The following is a 20902-nucleotide window of genomic DNA, read 5'->3' on the forward strand; positions in this document are numbered from 1 at the left end:
GCGACCAATCACAACCCCGTAAAAACCCCGCAGCCAGTCAGAGCGCCGCACACAACCCGGCCAGCCAATCCGATCACAACAACATCCACGATGCTGTTCGCCACTGCGCCTGCGCAGACGGGAGACAGCTGATAACTCATCTATTATGCTACTTCGCTAAATAAAAAAAACAAAATCTTCCATAAAACTGACCGTCGATCGGACGCCTCCCGGAGCACCGAGACACGAAGTAGAGCCACCTCTCTGACCGGGTACCGGTGGCTTTAAACGTGTAAACGGAGCGGAAGTGTCCTTGTGTGTCTCCAGACAAAGCTCAGCTAACAGGCTAACGGCTCGTTAGCTAGAGCGGTAACATCTGCACACAACGGATCGGTGAGCGCGTGAATCCGCTCGTTACCGAACAAACCAGCAATATATCGCCTCCATCACGCGCTCCAGACGTCAACACGACGGCTATTAATACTATTTACGACGTTTAATTACGTCTTCGGTAAGTAGCCTAGCTCCGTTAGCTTAGCCACCTAGCTCATATTTTGCCCTGTGCTTGCCCGCCATCTTTTTAAAGCGAGATAAACGGGATGTTTTCGTTAGCCTGTTAAAAACAAAACGCTCACATCTGAGCAGGTGGAGCAGTTAGCGCGAGGATCTAACGTTATGTGTCGTTCAGCGGTAAATCATCTAGCGGGTGTGTCTGTATAATATTCTTATTATTCTTATTCTTATTATTATTATTATTATTATTATTATATGTGGATGGGTCAATGGTGACTGGATTGTGTTGTGTGTTAGCTTAGTTTGGCTGTTAGCTGTGTGTCTGTCAGCAGTGTCTGTTAGCAGTGCTTGTTAGCTGTGTGTCTGTTAGCAGTGCTTGTTAGCTGTGTGTCTGTCAGCAGTGTCTGTTAGCAGTGCTTGTTAGCTGTGTGTCTGTTAGCAGTGCTTGTTAGCTGTGTGTCTGTCAGCAGTGTCTGTTAGCAGTGCTTGTTAGCTGTGTGTCTGCAGCTGCCAGACTCTTAACATCTGTTGAGCCTGACTCTTTAGAGGAGGCTCCTGTTACTGTAACTCGGAACAGAACTGGGTCTGGGTCTCAGGCTGGTTGTGGTCCAGGTGTTAAATTATACCGCAGGTAGTCTGGTGGAAGGAGTCCTCAGAGCTTGACTGCAGTAAAAGTATTAATAGCACAGTGTAGTGCTGGGCGGTATGACCAAAAATGTGTATCACGGTATTTTGTACGATTCTGGCGGTTTCATGATGTATCACGGTATTTTTTTTTCGCGTTAACGTATTCATTAATTAACGCTAAAGACTAACACAAGAACAGGCCAGCGAGCGGTGAGCAGCCGTTTGTGTGGCGTGTCATCCGTCACTTCCTGTTTCCTTCACCTACATTCCCCTGGGTCCTAAGTCCCTCCTTGTACAGCTTCTTATCACCCTCTATGTACCAACGTACATTTACAACAAATACCACACATATTACACGGTAATCAGCGTTGCATATGTGTCTGACCACAATACCCAAAAAGCATCCGAGGACCGTAATTGCACACACTCTTCGTATTCCAACACATGTTTTCGGCTGAGGTGATGGAGTAAATTGCTAGTGTTGTTACCAGAGGCAATAACAGCGGCTTGACAAACTTTACAATACATCGTCTTTTGCTCTGCGGTGGATTTTTTTAAACCAAAAAACCTCCAAACAGCAGACGCAGCACCGCTCTCTGCAACGCTCTTTTCTGTTCTTTAACCTCTAACGGAATTGTACCCCAAACCGGACAGTTTTTAGCTAATGTTTCAATACAATTCACTTACAATGTTGATAAAAATGATCGTGTAATATTTTCAGTTGATTTAATGGTGTTAAACTGAAGTTAAACTTCGTACCTTTCAAACGAAATATTGTTGTAATTATTACAGTTAGCGTTGCCTTTACCAGAGTCGTTAAAACGATGCCAACACCGGTCAATTAGCCGTGCACTGCTATTGGCCTAATCCGTACAAACACGTTGTAAAACTGGCTGCTGCTGGTTTTTCGGGGATATTCGCTTGTTCCAGGGTTGCAAAAATGACCATCAATGCTGTCAACACATCCGGGACCGTAGTTCTGTCCTTCACAATAGGATATCACGCTTCAACAAACTCCAAATGATGCAATAAAAGCTCCTTAATTTCCGTTCGAGCTGTTTAAGCGTCGCCCGAGCGTTCTTTCTGCTTTCTCTCATCAAAGTCACTTTCCTATAGTATTTAGACATATAAACGTCCATATATATTCATGAAATTTGACACATAGATTATTTGATATGTATGAATTAATATTATTTACGTTTGGTTGGCGATCGCCGAAGAAAATGACAGCGTAATGACCGGAAAGGGCGTCACGACGGAATCGTTCGAGACAGGCCAAGAGCAGCTAGCGCCGACCGAGGCAGGCCATCGTTACGTTATAGTATAGCGACGGAGCCTCTCCCAGCTGTTAGCAGACTGTTGTGCTAGCTAGGCCAATTATTAGTGTTACAAATTGTTTGTGTCACAAACTCTTGTGTCGTGGTGTTTTGCCCTGTTAAAGAGCGTTAGTTGTGTGTTATTAATTGTTATAACCATGACTAGGGTTCCCTCTCGATACACTTAATATAACTAGCTCCGACCGTAGCGCTCATAGCGGCGAACAATATATCTTGCTGCCTGTTGAAGAGTGACAGATGTTGTTTCGGCTATGCACCGGTATGACGGTGTGGGAAAAATTTACATCATACGGGAAATTAAAACCGCCCAGCACTAGCACAGTGTACAAATACTTCAGATCCAGATGGCTGCTGCTAACGTTAGCTCAGCTTGTTCCTCTGATAACTTAACTAACTTGGCTAACGGCGTCTCTGTCTCTCAGGTTGTGCGATGGGAGTTTGTCTCCTCGGAGGAAACATCGAGCTGAAGAATCGGCACCACCAACTACACCTGAACTGAACACACACCTGTGTGCCCTCTCTCACACACACACACCCTCAGAACACAGAGGGAGTTGTTTTTTCACCTTTAGGTCAGACACTGATATCCCACAGTGCATTGCTGCGTCACCGTCGTCCACCATGTCGGACGCCCCCGAGGCTGCGCCCCCCAGCCCCCCCACCGTCACCAACCCGGCCCCCCCGGAGGTCACAAACGCCACCAAACCTGGCAGGTAGGACATGCCTCCAATCTTTTTATTTCACTGAAAAGCACCAAGAAATAGTTGGACAACAAGTTAGAATCTTGGAATAAAGTTTCGCTCACGATGGTTCTCCTCTAATATTCAGTAGAACATGTGTTTCTGGTCTCTGATCATGTTTCATTGTAAACAACCAATCAGAGGAGAGCAAGTAACGTTAGCAGCACCGCTAACGGCTAACCAACAGGAGGAGAGCTAGTAACGTTAGCAGCACCGCTAACGGCTAACCAACAGGAGGAGAGCTAGTAACGTTAGCAGCACCGCTAACGGCTAACCAACAGGAGGAGAGCTAGTAACGTTAGCAGCACCGCTAACGGCTAACCAACAGGAGGAGAGCTAGTAACGTTAGCAGCACCGCTAACGGCTAACCAACAGGAGGACAGCGAGTAACGTTAGCAGAACCGCTAACGGCTAACCAACAGGAGGAGAGCGAGTAACGTTAGCAGAACCGCTAACGGCTAACCAACAGGAGGAGAGCTAGTAATGTTAGCAGCACCGCTAACGGCTAACCAACAGGAGGAGAGCTAGTAACGTTAGCAGCACCGCTAACGGCTAACCAACAGGAGGTTCACTTCAGTTACACTGTGATGCCTTCAGGCTCTGCTCAGTGAACATGAGTACTGGCTGAAGGTTCATTATAACGTTATCGTGATGTGTTCACATGTCATCTGTAAAATGTAGTTTTGGTGATAAACTAGAATAAATCCAGTAGTTTGAAGGAGATGTTTATGAATATGAAATAGATATTAGAGATGAATTGTGAGCTGTTTACCTTCTAACACGAGCTCTAAGAACATTAATCATTACAAATAATAAATCAATAAAAATATTATCTTTTATTTGAATTGTGTGTTTTTATCAAGAAGAAAACTCCAATAAATTACTACAACAAAGTAAAAGTATAACATTTAGTATTTTTGATGGTTTCAAATAATACTATTCTGGATCGTCGTAGACCAGCTGCTGTAATCAAACAGAGGGATCTGTATCTGTTCATATGGATCACCAATGATCAATAATTCATAGAGCGTGATCTTAAAGTAGTTTGTTCTTCTGATCTGTGGTGTCTATGGCGCCGTTCTTCAGCAGTTCCTCTGTGTGTTGTCTCTGATCTGTGTGTGTTTGTGTCCCTCAGAAAGACCAACCAGCTGCAGTACATGCAGAACGTGGTGGTGAAGACGCTGTGGAAGCATCAGTTCGCGTGGCCCTTCTACCAGCCGGTGGACGCCATCAAACTCTGCCTGGCGGTGAGTTCCTCTTCACTTCATGTCCAGTTCAAGCTCAGCGGATAGTCTCCATCTGTGAGCGTCACATGGAGCAGAGCCGTTTTACAAAGCGTTGAATTATATTCCCAATAACAAGGCCTTGAAAGTATTAAAACCGTTAACGGAGGGGCTGCATATATAGCGTCATGAATAAATGTTTAGTTTGTGACATTAGCGTTAAATGTTACACCTTTACGTCGGTGGAACACTTAGAATGGGTTAGTAGAATAAGTACACAATAACTACTCGATAACTACTCTGCTACCAGTGGTAGGAAGTACATGTACTCAAGTACTGTACTCAAGTACACTTTAAAGGCACTAGCACTGAACTGGAGTATCTCTGTGTTCTTCATACCTCCACTACACCGTATACTATTTATCTGCTTTATTTACTTTACATCTTGAGATTGACAGCACAACATTTAATCAATAAGTAAATGATGATGTAATTATATTAATTGATGATAATTCATAGGCTACCCAGCATTATGTAAAGTTGTGTGTGTGTGTATATATGTATGTATGTATGTATATGTATATACATATATATATGTATATATATATACATATATATATATATATGTATATGTATATATATATATATGTATATGTATATATATATATATATGTATATATATATATATATATATATGTATATATATATATATATATATATATGTGTGTGTGTGTGTATGTATATCGGCTTCATCATCAGCACCATGATAGAGGTTCTAGTGGTCACTGAAGAGGTTCTAGATCAGGGCTCTCAAACTCATCTTCTCTCCGGACCACATCAGCATCACGTCGCCTCAAAGGGCCGGTTGTAAATGTAGCTACTCGTAACATGTTGTTAAATAACTCTGCATTTGATTGTTGTTTATTCAAGTGTAAAAATATTGTACATGCAGTTATACAAATGTACAATATATTTAGACACATTTAGGGTTAATAAACCCTCATTACTCCATCAAAGATCAAACTATTAAAGAAAATATCAAACACAAGTTATTACAATAACTTTGTTCAAAGCTTAAAATCCTTTCAAGGCTGCGTTTGCACAATCACATGAAGTATTTCATGTGTTTTATTAAAGACGCGTTTGAAGTATCTTCAATGTACTCGCAATACATTTACATGTCACATGTCCAGTAAGCAGCCACAGAGCTGCTTCTGTGACTGTTTAAGTATCTCATCATTCTGACTTTCTAGCTCAGAATGATGACTTTCTATCATAGTTATGACTTTCTATCTCATAACTTCGACTGTGGGGATATTTTCATTCTCAAGTCTAACTTTACATTTCTTTTATTTATTTATTTTTAATACATTTTGCTGGCGGATTCGCGGGCCACATAAAATGACGTGGCGGGCCGGATTTGGCCTGCGGGCCGGGAGTTTGAGACCCCTGTCTTAAACGGTCTTCAATTTAACCTGGAGAACCCTGGCAGTACCTTGCTAAGCTAAGCTAAGCTAACCATGTGTCCAGGACTACCACAAGGTGATCAAGAACCCAATGGACATGGGAACCATCAAGAAACGTCTGGAGAACAATTATTACTGGAGCGCCAGCGAGGCCATGCAGGACTTCAACACCATGTTCACCAACTGTTACATCTACAACAAGGTACTACACTGTGTGTACTTTTATACTTCATAGCTGCAGCTTCAGGAGTGGCCATCACAGCTGTGTGTCTGTGTTTCAGCCCACCGATGACATCGTCCTCATGGCTCAGGCTTTAGAGAAGATCTTCCTGCAGAAAGTTTCTCAGATGCCTCAAGAAGAAGTCGCTCTGCTGCCTCCAGCTCCCAAAGGCAAGAGCAAGAGCAAAGCGCCCGCTCCCACAGGTTAGTACTGCAGTACTAGTACTGCTGCTACTGGTGACTACTGCAGTACTAATACTGCTGCTACTGGCGCGTGCTGCAGTACTAGTGCATACTGCAGTACTAGTACTGCTGCTACTGGTGACTACTGCAGTACTAATACTGCTGCTACTGGCGCGTGCTGCAGTACTAATACTAGTGCATACTGCAGTACTAGTACTGCTGCTACTAGTGCATACTGCAGTACTAATACTAGTGTATACTGCAGTACTAATACTAGTGCATACTGCAGTACTAGTACTGCTGCTACTGGTGACTACTGCAGTACTAATACTGCAGTACTGGTGCATACTGCAGTACTAATACTGCAGTATGCACTAGTATTAGTACTGGCGCGTGCTGCAGTACTAGTACTAGTGCATACTGCAGTACTAATACTGCAGTACTGGCGCGTACTGCAGTACTGGCGCGTGCTGCAGTACTAGTACTAGTGCATACTGCAGTACTAATACTGCAGTACTGGCGCGTACTGCAGTACTGGCGCGTGCTGCAGTACTAGTACTGGCGCGTGCTGCAGTACTAGTACTGGCGCGTGCTGCAGTACTAGTACTGGCGCGTGCTGCAGTACTAGTACTGGCGCGTGCTGCAGTACTAGTACTGGCGCGTGCTGCAGTACTAGTACTGGCGCGTGCTGCAGTACTAGTACTGGCGCGTGCTGCAGTACTAGTACTGGCGCGTGCTGCAGTACTAGTACTGGCGCGTGCTGCAGTACTAGTACTGGCGCGTGCTGCAGTACTAGTACTGGCGAGTGCTGCAGTACTAGTACTGGCGCGTGCTGCAGTACTAGTACTGGCGCGTGCTGCAGTACTAGTACTGGCGCGTGCTGCAGTACTAGTACTGGCGCGTGCTGCAGTACTAGTACTGGCGCGTGCTGCAGTACTAGTACTGGCGCGTGCTGCAGTACTAGTACTGGCGCGTGCTGCAGTACTAGTACTGGCGCGTGCTGCAGTACTAGTACTGGCGAGTGCTGCAGTACTAGTACTGGCGCGTGCTGCAGTACTAGTACTGGCGCGTGCTGCAGTACTAGTACTGGCGCGTGCTGCAGTACTAGTACTGGCGCGTGCTGCAGTACTAGTACTGGCGCGTGCTGCAGTACTAGTACTGGCGCGTGCTGCAGTACTAGTACTGGCGCGTGCTGCAGTACTAGTACTGGCGAGTGCTGCAGTACTAGTACTGGCGCGTGCTGCAGTACTAGTACTGGCGCGTGCTGCAGTACTAGTACTGGCGCGTGCTGCAGTACTAGTACTGGCGCGTGCTGCAGTACTAGTACTGGCGCGTGCTGCAGTACTAGTACTGGCGCGTGCTGCAGTACTAGTACTGGCGCGTGCTGCAGTACTAATACTGCTTCTGTCTGTCTCTCTCTCAGTGAGTCAGCAGGCGGAGTCTTCAGCCTCCCCCCCCCTCTCCTACCCCTCTCCCTCCCCTTCTCAGACACCTGTCATCTCGGCCACGCCCACACCTGTCCAGACCACGCCCCCTGTATCTGCCCCGCTGCCCCCGGCAACCATGATGCCGTCTGCACAGCCCGTTGTCAAGGTAACAGTTGTGTGGTGTAAGACAGCATCACTGAGTTGTCTGTCTGTCTGTGTACCTGTCTGTCTTTCTACCTCCCTGTCGTCATACCCGTCTGTGTCTCTAAACAGAAGAAAGGTGTGAAGAGGAAAGCCGACACCACCACTCCCACCACATCAGCCATCTCCGCCGGTCGTGCCGACTCTCCGTCCGCTCAGGACGCCAAACCCCCCAAACTGGCCTTGTCCCGCCGCGAGGCCGCCGCCCGACCCGCCAAGACCCGCCGGGAGACGGTGGAGGAGGTGGCGGTGGGCGAGGTGGGTGGCGGAGGAGCCGGGAGGAGTAAGGGCGGTAAGCTGGGCGAGCAGATGAAGCACTGCGACGCCATCCTGAAGGAGATGCTCTCTAAGAAACACGCCGCCTACGCCTGGCCCTTCTACAAGCCGGTGGATGCCGAGGCCCTGGAGCTGCACGACTACCATGACATCATCAAACATCCCATGGACCTCAGCACCGCCCGGGTAACGCTCGCACGACATCACAGAACACACTTCATGTCGTTGATTGCAATTTTCTGTTTCATGTCCTGTCGATTCAGATTCTCTTTAAGAGCTAAAATTGACATACAAACATGTTTCTTTCTTACCTTTCTTAATGGAAAATTATATTAAAATGTAAACAAAGTATTCATCTATTTATTTATGCAAAAGAATGTGATGAACCTTCCTGTTTTCTTCCCCCTGAACAGAAAAAGATGGATAAAGGAGAATACAGTGATCCTCAAAGTTTTGCGACTGACGTCAGGTTAATGTTCTCCAACTGTTACAAGTACAACCCTCCAGACCACGAGGTGGTGGCCATGGCCCGCAAGCTGCAGGTATGTACAACCTCCACACCCCTCCACAACCGTTACCTTGGTGGTTGCTGTAGTCTGTTCAGAAGCTTTCAGAACCTTTACCTTGTAGTCGTTTCAGAACCTTTACCTTGTAGTCGTTTCAGAACCTTTACCTTGTAGTCGTTTCAGAACCTTTACCTTGTAGTCTGTTCAGAACATTTACCTTGTAGTCGTTTCAGAACCTTTACCTTGTAGTCTGTTCAGAACCTTTACCTTGTAGTCATTTCAGAACATTTACCTTGTAGTCGTTTCAGAACCTTTACCTTGTAGTCTGTTCAGAACCTTTACCTTGTAGTCGTTTCAGAACCTTTACCTTGTAGTCTGTTCAGAACATTTACCTTGTAGTCTGTTCAGAACATTTACCTTGTAGTCGTTTCAGAACCTTTACCTTGTAGTCTGTTCAGAACCTTTACCTTGCAGTCGTTTCAGAACCTTTACCTTGCAGTCGTTTCAGAACATTTACCTTGTAGTCTGTTCAGAACCTTTACCTTGTAGTCTGTTCAGAACATTTACCTTGTAGTCGTTTCAGAACCTTTACCTTGTAGTCGTTTCAGAACCTTTACCTTGTAGTCTGTTCAGAACCTTTACCTTGTAGTCGTTTCAGAACCTTTACCTTGTAGTCGTTTCAGAACCTTTACCATGTAGTCGTTTCAGAACATTTACCTTGTAGTCTGTTCAGAACATTTACCTTGTAGTCTGTTCAGAACATTTACCTTGTAGTCGTTTCAGAACCTTTACCTTGCAGTCGTTTCAGAACATTTACCTTGTAGTCTGTTCAGAACATTTACCTTGTAGTCGTTTCAGAACCTTTACCTTGTAGTCGTTTCAGAACCTTTACCTTGTAGTCGTTTCAGAACCTTTACCTTGTAGTCGTTTCAGAACCTTTACCTTGTAGTCTGTTCAGAACATTTACCTTGTAGTCTGTTCAGAACATTTACCTTGTAGTCGTTTCAGAACCTTTACCTTGCAGTCGTTTCAGAACATTTACCTTGTAGTCTGTTCAGAACATTTACCTTGTAGTCGTTTCAGAACCTTTACCATGTAGTCGTTTCAGAACATTTACCTTGTAGTCTGTTCAGAACATTTACCTTGTAGTCGTTTCAGAACCTTTACCTTGTAGTCGTTTCAGAACATTTACCTTGTAGTCTGTTCAGAACATTTACCTTGTAGTCTGTTCAGAACATTTACCTTGTAGTCGTTTCAGAACCTTTACCATGTAGTCGTTTCAGAACATTTACCTTGTAGTCTGTTCAGAACCTTTACCTTGTAGTCGTTTCAGAACATTTACCTTGTAGTCTGTTCAGAACATTTACCTTGTAGTCTGTTCAGAACATTTACCTTGTAGTCGTTTCAGAACCTTTACCTTGTAGTCGTTTCAGAACATTTACCTTGTAGTCTGTTCAGAACATTTACCTTGTAGTCTGTTCAGAACATTTACCTTGTAGTCGTTTCAGAACATTTACCTTGTAGTCGTTTCAGAACATTTACCTTGTAGTCGTTTCAGAACCTTTACCTTGCAGTCGTTTCAGAACATTTACCTTGTAGTCTGTTCAGAACCTTTACCTTGTAGTCGTTTCAGAACCTTTACCTTGCAGTCGTTTCAGAACATTTACCTTGTAGTCTGTTCAGAACATTTACCTTGTAGTCTGTTCAGAACCTTTACCTTGTAGTCGGTTCAGAACCTTTACCTTGTAGTCTGTTCAGAACATTTACCTTGTAGTCTGTTCAGAACATTTACCTTGCAGTCGTTTCGGAACCTTTACCTTGCAGTCGTTTCAGAACCTTTACCTTGTAGTCGTTTCAGAACCTTTACCTTGCAGTCGTTTCAGAACCTTTACCTTGCAGTCGTTTCAGAACATTTACCTTGCAGTCGTTTCAGAACCTTTACCTTGTAGTCGTTTCAGAACCTTTACCTTGCAGTCGTTTCAGAACCTTTACCTTGTAGTCGTTTCAGAACCTTTACCTTGCAGTCGTTTCAGAACCTTTACCTTGTAGTCGTTTCAGAACCTTTACCTTGTAGTCGTTTCAGAACCTTTACCTTGCAGTCGTTTCAGAACCTTTACCTTGTAGTCGTTTCAGAACCTTTACCTTGCAGTCGTTTCAGAACCTTTACCTTGCAGTCGTTTCAGAACATTTACCTTGCAGTCGTTTCAGAACCTTTACCTTGTAGTCGTTTCAGAACCTTTACCTTGCAGTCGTTTCAGAACATTTACCTTGCAGTCGTTTCAGAACCTTTACCTTGCAGTCGGTTCAGAACCTTTACCTTGTAGTCGTTTCAGAACCTTTACCTTGCAGTCGTTTCAGAACCTTTACCTTGCAGTCGTTTCAGAAGCTTTCAGAATCTTTACCTTGGTGGTTGCTATAGTCTGTTCAGAAGCTTTCAGAATCTTTACCTTGTAGTCGGTTCAGAACCTTTACCTTGTAGTCTGTTCAGAACATTTACCTTGTAGTCTGTTCAGAACATTTACCTTGCAGTCGTTTCAGAACCTTTACCTTGCAGTCGTTTCAGAACATTTACCTTGCAGTCGTTTCAGAACCTTTACCTTGCAGTCGGTTCAGAACCTTTACCTTGTAGTCTGTTCAGAACATTTACCTTGTAGTCGTTTCAGAACCTTTACCTTGCAGTCGTTTCAGAACCTTTACCTTGTAGTCTGTTCAGAACATTTACCTTGTAGTCATTTCAGAACCTTTACCTTGTAGTCGTTTCAGAACCTTTACCTTGCAGTCGTTTCAGAACCTTTACCTTGTAGTCTGTTCAGAACATTTACCTTGTAGTCCGTTCAGAACCTTTACCTTGCAGTCGTTTCAGAACCTTTACCTTGCAGTCGGTTCAGAACCTTTACCTTGTAGTCGTTTCAGAACCTTTACCTTGCAGTCGGTTCAGAAGCTTTCAGAATCTTTACCTTGGTGGTTGCTATAGTCTGTTCAGAAGCTTTCAGAATCTTTACCTTGTAGTCGGTTCATTTTAATCTCTTTCTCGTCAGGACGTGTTTGAGATGCGTTTCGCTAAGATCCCAGATGAGGGCCTGGAAGCATCGGTCCCGTCTACAACACCATTGGTCAGTAAAAGCACCGCCTCCTCTGACAGCAGCAACAACTCCTCCTCCGACGAATCGTCCGACTCAGAGGAGGAGCGAGCCACGCGATTGGCTGAGCTACAGGAGCAGGTTGGTGCTGCCGACCAATCACAGGTCAAGGACATCCTGGTTTTCTTCTTTTTTAATATCATTGTAGCTTGAATTAAATGTATGAAATTCTGTTGATTAAATTATTTTCTGTTAAATTATTAATTTTTGAGATATGAATGTTTGATATTAATATGCAAGATCAGTATTCTTCTGTGATTTTAGATCTAGTTATATAATAATGTACCAGCTGAAGGCGTTTCTAGATATTGAGGAGAAGTGAAAGGTATTGATAGTTAGTATATTCCATCAGTTGAAGGCGGTGCACGAGCAGCTAGCCGTCCTGTCCCAGGCTCCGGTCAGCAAGCCAAAGAAGAAGAAAGAGAAAAAAGACAAGGAGAAGAAGAAAGATAAGGAGAAAGACAAAGGGAACAAGGGCAAAATGGAAGAAGAGAAGAAGCCTAAAGCTGCCGCTCAGCAGCCAAAAACAGCCAATCAGAAGAAGGCACCGGCCAGGAAAGCAAACAGCACGGTGACCGCCACGAGGTACCATTCAATCAAGTATTTCTGGAATCAAATGACTTTAAAGAATTAACCTGTGAAAACTAAAGTTATTATTCTCTGTTGGGAGTTCATTTCAATTCGGCGTTTGACCAATCGGAGTGACTGTCTGTTTCCAGGCAACCGAAGAAAGGCAGTAAGGCGTCGGCCGGTGGCTCGGCTAACGGGGACGATGGCGAGGAGTCATCTCTACCGATGTCGTATGACGAGAAGCGCCAGCTGAGTCTCGATATAAACCGGCTGCCGGGGGAGAAGCTGGGCCGCGTCGTCCACATCATCCAGTCCAGAGAGCCGTCGCTGAGGGACTCGAACCCAGACGAGATCGAGATCGACTTCGAAACCCTCAAACCCTCCACACTTCGAGAGCTGGAGCGCTACGTCAAATCCTGCCTTCAGAAGAAGCAGAGGAAGCTACTGCGTAAGTACCGAGTACTAAGATACTGCTAATATCCAAATATATCACCATCTGTGACGTTATTAGGACATTTCTGCTATACTGGGATATTACACAAAGGCTGCTGGAAGTCATTCAATTCTTTTGTGAAACCAATGCATTTGAGAAATATTTGATAAGAACCAGTACAAATTGAACTTGGACATGACTTTGTGTTATACTGAGGCATGGTCTGCTGTCACGCTCAAATTTGGCCTCTGTGACACTAACAAGATGTTCACATGATTCTGTGGTAATCACACTCCGGTACCTCCTCGACCGCACTCCGGTACCTCCTCGACCGCGCTCCGGTAGCTCCTCGACCGCGCTCCGGTAGCTCCTCGACCGCACTCCGGTAGCTCCTCGACCGCACTCCGGTAGCTCCTCGACCGCGCTCCGGTAGCTCCTCGACCGCGCTCCGGTACCTCCTCGACCGCGCTCCGGTAGCTCCTCGACCGCGCTCCGGTAGCTCCTCGACCGCGCTCCGGTAGCTCCTCGACCGCGCTCCGGTAGCTCCTCGACCGCGCTCCGGTAGCTCCTCGACCGCAGTCCGGTACCTCCTCGACCGCGCTCCGGTACCTCCTCGACCGCGCTCCGGTAGCTCCTCGACCGCGCTCCGGTAGCTCCTCGACCGCGCTCCGGTAGCTCCTCGACCGCAGTCCGGTACCTCCTCGACCGCAGTCCGGTACCTCCTCGACCGCGCTCCGGTACGTCCTCGACCGCGCTCCGGTACCTCCTCGACCGCAGTCCGGTACCTCCTCGACCGCGCTCCGGTACCTCCTCGACCGCAGTCCGGTACCTCCTCGACCGCGCTCCGGTACCTCCTCGACCGCAGTCCGGTACCTCCTCGACCGCGCTCCGGTAGCTCCTCGACCGCGCTCCGGTACCTCCTCGACCGCAGTCCGGTACCTCCTCGACCGCAGTCCGGTACCTCCTCGACCGCAGTCCGGTACCTCCTCGACCGCGCTCCGGTACGTCCTCGACCGCGCTCCGGTACCTCCTCGACCGCGCTCCGGTACCTCCTCGACCGCGCTCCGGTACCTCCTCGACCGCGCTCCGGTACCTCCTCGACCGCAGTCCGGTACCTCCTCGACCGCGCTCCGGTACCTCCTCGACCGCAGTCCGGTACCTCCTCGACCGCACTCCGGTACCTCCTCGACCGCAGTCCGGTAGCTCCTCGACCGCGCTCCGGTAGCTCCTCGACCGCGCTCCGGTAGCTCCTCGACCGCGCTCCGTTAGCTCCTCGACCGCGCTCCGGTAGCTCCTCGACCGCAGTCCGGTAGCTCCTCGACCGCGCTCCGGTAGCTCCTCGACCGCAGTCCGGTACCTCCTCGACCGCGCTCCGTTAGCTCCTCGACCGCGCTCCGGTAGCTCCTCGACCGCAGTCCGGTACCTCCTCGACCGCGCTCCGGTAGCTCCTCGACCGCAGTCCGGTACCTCCTCGACCGCGCTCCGGTAGCTCCTCGACCGCGCTCCGGTAGCTCCTCGACCGCGCTCCGGTAGCTCCTCGACCGCGCTCCGGTAGCTCCTCGACCGCGCTCCGTTAGCTCCTCGACCGCGCTCCGGTAGCTCCTCGACCGCAGTCCGGTACCTCCTCGACCGCGCTCCGGTAGCTCCTCGACCGCAGTCCGGTACCTCCTCGACCGCGCTCCGGTAGCTCCTCGACCGCAGTCCGGTACCTCCTCGACCGCGCTCCGGTAGCTCCTCGACCGCGCTCCGGTAGCTCCTCGACCGCGCTCCGTTAGCTCCTCGACCGCGCTCCGGTAGCTCCTCGACCGCAGTCCGGTACCTCCTCGACCGCGCTCCGGTAGCTCCTCGACCGCAGTCCGGTACCTCCTCGACCGCGCTCCGGTAGCTCCTCGACCGTGCTCCGGTAGCTCCTCGACCGCGCTCCGGTAGCTCCTCGACCGCAGTCCGGTACCTCCTCGACCGCGCTCCGGTAGCTCCTCGACCGCGCTCCGGTAGCTCCTCGACCGCAGTCCGGTACCTCCTTGACCGCGCTCCGGTACGTCCCGGGCCTTACTCGGGTACGTCCTCGGTACTACAGGGATACACTTTTTTGCCACAGGACTCAGGTAGCAGGTCAATTTGATCATGATCTCTGTTGTTGAATATCACTGACTCATACATCTGTTAACTCATGCATGTCTCTCTCTCTCTCTCTCAACAGAGAAGGCAGCCGGAGGAGGGGCGTCGGGAGGCGGTGCTAGTCGCTTGAGTGGCAGCTCCTCTTCCTCCTCTGATGACAGCTCCTCAACAGGAACCTCCTCTTCCTCCGACACAGACTGAACATACACGGATACACACACACACACTGATCACACACACAGAGGTTTATCCACTCTACACACACACACAACTCAATCCAGTTTACACATGCACATACACACTAACACACACATCCATGTAAACTTCCATCCTGAAAAAACACCAACAAAAGACAGAGATACACACTCTGAACTTTTACACACACATCCATAAATATATATATTCAACCCCACACACACACACACGCCCAGACTTGGAGACTGTATGTAAATAGGCTGACAGGTTTTTTAGCTCCTAGTGTCGTTTTTTTTCTTCTTTCTTTTCTTCATGGAGGACTGCCGACAGATGAAAGAGCAGAAGAAGAAAATAACCCTTTCCCAGCAAGAGGAGATCGGGAGACATGTGGTGGAGACGGGCAGCCTGTCTGTCTGGGAGTCATACTGATCTTCTCTGAACAGCTTTCTTCTTCTTCTTGGACGGCCGGCTGTAACCTTTGACCTCTGAAAACATTCCAGAAGCATCTATAGAGCATCATGGGAGAGGAAGAGGGGGTCTCAATGGGTTTTAGATAAACTCCACCAATCAACTTTTATGGAAACTTGCTGCAGAGAGAAGAGTCGGGAGGATCCTCAGCGTTCAGGAACCAGTTCATGATTCCTGGAAAGAGACGTTGAGTTTTCTTCAAATTCTTTCTTTGTGTCATTTAGTTAAATTATATTAAAGAGAAGATCAATAAACGACCAACAGAGGACGAGGACCAAGTTCTGTCCCTTTTAAGACCACAAACTCTAGTGGTCTGGTCTCATGGACACGTTCCTTTAACGGCTATAAAGACATCAGGAGTCACATCTGGAGAAGGTGATGGACGTCTGAAGGGAATTCAGTGTCTCCTTAGGACCAGATCCAGGTCTTGAGTGGTTTCAACTGCAGATCCAGGTCTTGAGTGGTCTCAACTGCAGATCCAGGTCTTGAGTGGTCTCAACTGCAGATCCAGGTCTTGAGTGGTCGCAACTGCAGATCCAGGTCTTTAGTGGTCTCAACTGCAGATCCAGGTCTTGAGTGGTCTCAACTGCAGATCCAGGTCTTGAGTGGTCTCAACTGCAGATCCAGGTCTTGAGTGGTCTCAACTGCAGATCCAGGTCTTGAGTGGTCTCAACTGCAGATCCAGGTCTTTAGTGGTCTCAACTGCAGATCCAGGTCTTGAGTGGTCTCAACTGCAGATCCAGGTCTTGAGTGGTCTCAACTGCAGATCCAGGTGTGACAATAAAAGGTGTTTTTTTTCTCTGCATCAAGTTTCTGCAGGAGTTTAATTTTATTTTTTTATTGATATGAAAATCTTCAAATATTTTCAAAGTAAAAGTCCGATGGATGATTTCTAAAAACAAGAAAAGGTTCCAAACAAGTAAAGTCCTCCTGAGACCAGACCCCACCGCCTTTTTTTTAATTTTAACACTACATGTTCTTTGATTTTTCTGTCTGTGATTTCCAGGTTGTGTGCTGAGCTTGTTTGTCTTATACGGTTCTCTAAATAAAGACGTCTTTGTGTCCCCCCCCCCCCCCCCCCCCCCAAGACTGAACCAGATGTAAGGAAGACTCCGTTTTAGGTCTCCGTTCATTTAAAGGTTTATTTTTAGCTGATTTTCAAACTTCAAAAAACAAATTGCCTGAAAAAGAAGACATAATTAAAAATGTTGTGAAATAAAAACATCAGTTTATATTGTTTCACTTCCGATCAATCAGGTCGAACCAACCAGAATAAATCATGTGACTCCTGCTCCTCCATACCGACTAATCTGATTGGTCGAACCCTCTGAACTGAAAGCCTCTTATTGAGTTCCTCTTCGTCATCTCATCAAACTGAATCTGTTTGTTGGACAAAAGTCTTGTTTTTGGGTAAACTTTCAACCAAAATATCATGGTCTTCATCTGGCGGGGGGGGGGGGGGGGGGGAGATACGAGAGTAAGTTGTCATGGAGGCGGTTTAGTTTTAATTATGGGATGTCGTCTGTGCTCTTTGTTGTCTGACTGAAGACGGTAAAGACGAGCCGTCGTTGCAGACTCATCAACAAACACATTTGCAGACAGCTCGTTGCCACAGTAACCTCCCGTTTGTTTTTAGTTGATGGTCGAGCTTTGATGCTAATAGTTAATTTTTGTATTTTGATAAGAAAAAGGAAAAAAGTGATTTTATGTATTTGCATGCACTCCGGCCGTACGTCCTTTCCTCCGTATGTTTGAGCACTGTATAGTAGCTGTAAGGTAGCGTCTGTGGGCTAGAGGGAGACAGACGGGACAAACCGACCACAAGTCAATGATTCGATGTAATTACTGATATGGGATCCTTATTTTCTGAGTTCCTTTGTTTTCATAAATAAACACATAAACTGACTCGCTGACTCGACTCTTATTCTCACACACCGAGTCGTTATTTAAAGGTACAGACTCGTTATTTACAGTCATTATTTAAAGGTACAGACTCGTTATTTAAAGGTACAGACTCGTTATTTACAGACACAGTCATTATTTAAAGGTACAGACTCGTTATTTAAAGGTACAGACTCGTTATTTAAAGGTACTCGTTATTTACAGACACGGTCATTATTTAAAGGTACAGACTCGTTATTTAAAGGTACAGACTCGTTATTTAAAGGTACTCGTTATTTAAAGGTACAGACTCGTTATTTAAAGGTAGACTCGTTATTTAAAGGTACAGACTCGTTATTTAAAGATAGACTCGTTATTTAAAGGTACTCGTTATTTAAAGGTACAGACTCGTTATTTAAAGATAGACTCGTTATTTAAAGGTACAGACTCGTTATTTAAAGATAGACTCGTTATTTAAAGGTACAGACTCGTTATTTAAAGGTACTCGTTATTTAAAGATAGACTCGTTATTTAAAGGTACTCGTTATTTAAAGGTACAGACTCGTTATTTAAAGGTACTCGTTATTTAAAGGTACTCGTTATTTAAAGGTACAGACTCGTTATTTACAGACAGTCGTTATTTAAAGGTACAGACCAGGCTCCGGTCACATGATTGTAAAACTACGGCTGCGTAACAGAAACACTTCCTGGTGTCAGGCAGGTGATGGCGGTATATAAGCTCCGCCTCCTGACCAATCAGAGCTGGGCTCAAGGATCAATAGATAATCTTACACGTTAAAGTCATAATTCAGACTGAAAGAAACCGTTTAAACAGAAAGAACAGCTGTTCATAAATGTGTTTAAAGTAATATATTAATAAAATCACTGCTTCATATTAGTATGTTAATTTAATATAATAAACATGTAATGACAGTCAGATCTAGGTCTCTAGATGAAGCAGTGATTTTATCAATGTATTCATTTCTGAATTCTGACTTTAACTTCTTATTTCTCAGATTTTCTAGTTTTCTCTTTGTTCATAAAACGCTCTGCTGACATCAGACTGGTCCTTGTCTCTGATTGGCCAGAAGCTGTAAACCCCGCCCCTTTATGTGAAGGTTTAGTTCAACCAAATAACCAGGACATGAACTGGTTTATTGGACTCTTTGTAGTTCAGGTCCTGGAGTCAAACTGGAACACATTTCCCACAATGCCAAGCGGCTCTCTATGTCTCTTCTTCTCTGGTGGATTAGAGGACCGACGTCCCTCCGAGACCAGAACCGCCAAACCCTGAACTTCACTGATACATCCCACCAGGACTGGAATGAAACCAGTCTGCTCAGGGTCCTGGTTCCGGTCTACATGATGCTGCAGATCCTGGATCGCCCCTCTGCGTCCTCCAGACCCATCTTGTCCCGGACCAGCACGGCCTGGTTCCCGAAGCTGCTGTACCAGGCCGACTGGCTGCGGCTCAGGTAGGTGGAGGGGGGGGCAGCCTGCAGGTCTGGCTGCTGCTGCTGCCAGACCAGCAGGGACGTGTCCCGGTACCTCAGCCGGGCAAAGGCCTCCGACAGGGCCTTCTCCGCCAGGGGGGGGCGACCAGGACCAGGAGGACCAGGAGGTTCCTCTACAGCAGATGGGTCGCAGTCCGACATGTTGAAACCAGCATGGTGAGAAGAAGACCGGCCCGGATCAAGTCCAGGTCCAGCTCAGTATGAAGAGTCCACCTGATCGTCTGATCCTTCAGCAGAACCTGAAAGAAGAAAACCAGGTCTGAGAGTTTAAACTGGATCTCGTTCTAAAGGTTAATGAGGACAGGACATGAAATGAAGACATGAGGACATGACCTGAGGACAGGACCTGAGGACACGAGGACAGGACATGAAGACATGAGGACAGGACCTGAGGACCCGAGGACAGGACATGAAGACAGGACATGACATGAAGACAGGACCTGAGGACAGGACATGAGGACCCGAGGACAGGACATGACATGAGGACAGGACCTGAGGACAGGACACGAGGACCCGAGGACAGGACATGACATGAGGACAGGACATGACATGAAGACATGACCTGAGGACCCGAGGACAGGACATGACGACAGGACATGACATGAAGACATGAGGACAGGACATGAGGACAGGACATGAAGACATGAGGACAGGACATGAAGACATGAGGACATGACATGAGGACAGGACATGAGGACCCGAGGACAGGACATGACATGAGGACAGGACCCGAGGACAGGACATGACATGAAGACATGAGGACAGGACCTGAGGACAGGACATGAGGACAGGACATGTCATGAAGACATGACATGAGGACAGGACATGAGGACCCGAGGACAGGACATGAAGACATGAGGACAGGACCCGAGGACAGGACATGAAGACAGGACCTGAGGACCCGAGGACAGGACATGAGGACATGACATGAAGACATGAGGACAGGACATGAGGGCAGGACCTGAGGACATGACATGAGGACAGGCCATGAGGACCCGAGGACAGGACATGACATGAAGACATGAGGACAGGACCTGAGGCCCCGAGGACAGGACATGAAGACATGAGGACATGACATGAGGACATGAGGACAGGACATGAGGACAGGACCTGAGGAAATGACATGAGGACCTGAGGACAGGACATGAGGTCTTGAGGACAGGACAGAGACATGAGGACATACTGTATATATATATAAATATTTATATATGTACAGTATATATAATATATATATATATATATATATATACATACACAGTATATATATATATATATATACTGTGTGTATATATATATATATAAATATTTATATATGTACAGTATATATATATATATATATACACACAGTATATATATTAAACTATATAGGTTAATATATATATATATATATTAAACTATATGTATATATATATACAGTGTATATATATATATATAAATATTTATATATGTACAGTATATATATATATACACAGTATATATATTAAACTATATAGGTTAATATATATATATTAAACTATATGTATATATATATATGTAGTTTAATATAAATTCACAGAGGGACAGACTCACAGTCCATCAGTCGGACCTCCTCGTGTCCTCTTGTCCCTTCCGGCTCCCGTACATTTTTCCGTTAAGCGAAGCTAGAGAAGCTAACTAGCTGCTCAGACAGCTTTCAAATGCTAACAGCTAATCCTAGCTGCTCAGTTAGCTTCTGTTAGCTCCCGAGGTAAACACACTAGCTGACGTTTACATACTTAATGACGTCATTGCACCAGAGGGTAAACATGTCAGAATATAAAGTGCTACGTTTTTGATGTATTTTATCTTACAGTTTTAGTTGATGTTAGCATATTAGCGCCATAGCACAGCTGAAGCTGCTGCACTGC

General features: G+C 46.3%; 2 protein-coding genes across 5 annotated transcripts; one reads left to right on the forward strand and one right to left on the reverse strand.

Moving 5' to 3' along the window:
* The first annotated feature begins 125 nt into the window (after positions 1 to 125).
* On the forward strand, positions 126 to 15489 carry brd3b (bromodomain containing 3b). Of its 3 annotated transcripts, none has more exons than XM_079270082.1 (12): positions 126 to 490; positions 2879 to 3169; positions 4332 to 4443; positions 5950 to 6087; positions 6167 to 6308; positions 7711 to 7880; positions 7988 to 8377; positions 8605 to 8733; positions 11736 to 11942; positions 12190 to 12422; positions 12557 to 12855; positions 15041 to 15489. In XM_079270082.1, the coding sequence occupies exons 2-12, from the start codon at positions 3078 to 3080 to the stop codon at positions 15157 to 15159; spliced, it is 2031 nt and encodes a 676-aa protein (XP_079126208.1). In that variant the 5' UTR covers positions 126 to 490; positions 2879 to 3077; the 3' UTR covers positions 15160 to 15489. The 3 variants fall into 3 exon arrangements, with proteins under 3 accessions (XP_079126208.1, XP_079126209.1, XP_079126210.1); XM_079270083.1 differs by having other exon boundaries at positions 11736 to 11918; XM_079270084.1 differs by having other exon boundaries at positions 6167 to 6275.
* A 2344-nt stretch (positions 15490 to 17833) lies between these two features.
* brd3os (BRD3 opposite strand) lies at positions 17834 to 20902 on the reverse strand. Of its 2 annotated transcripts, none has more exons than XM_079270098.1 (2): positions 20846 to 20902; positions 17834 to 19255 (listed from the first exon to the last, which is right to left on the reverse strand). In XM_079270098.1, the coding sequence occupies exon 2, from the start codon at positions 19155 to 19157 to the stop codon at positions 18861 to 18863; it is 297 nt and encodes a 98-aa protein (XP_079126224.1). In that variant the 5' UTR covers positions 19158 to 19255; positions 20846 to 20902; the 3' UTR covers positions 17834 to 18860. The 2 variants fall into 2 exon arrangements, with proteins under 2 accessions (XP_079126224.1, XP_079126223.1); XM_079270097.1 differs by lacking the exon at positions 20846 to 20902 and adding an exon at positions 20586 to 20695.

Source organism: Melanostigma gelatinosum (genome assembly GCF_949748355.1).
Source record: "Melanostigma gelatinosum genome assembly, chromosome: 6".
Taxonomy (NCBI): Eukaryota; Metazoa; Chordata; class Actinopteri; order Perciformes; family Zoarcidae; genus Melanostigma; species Melanostigma gelatinosum.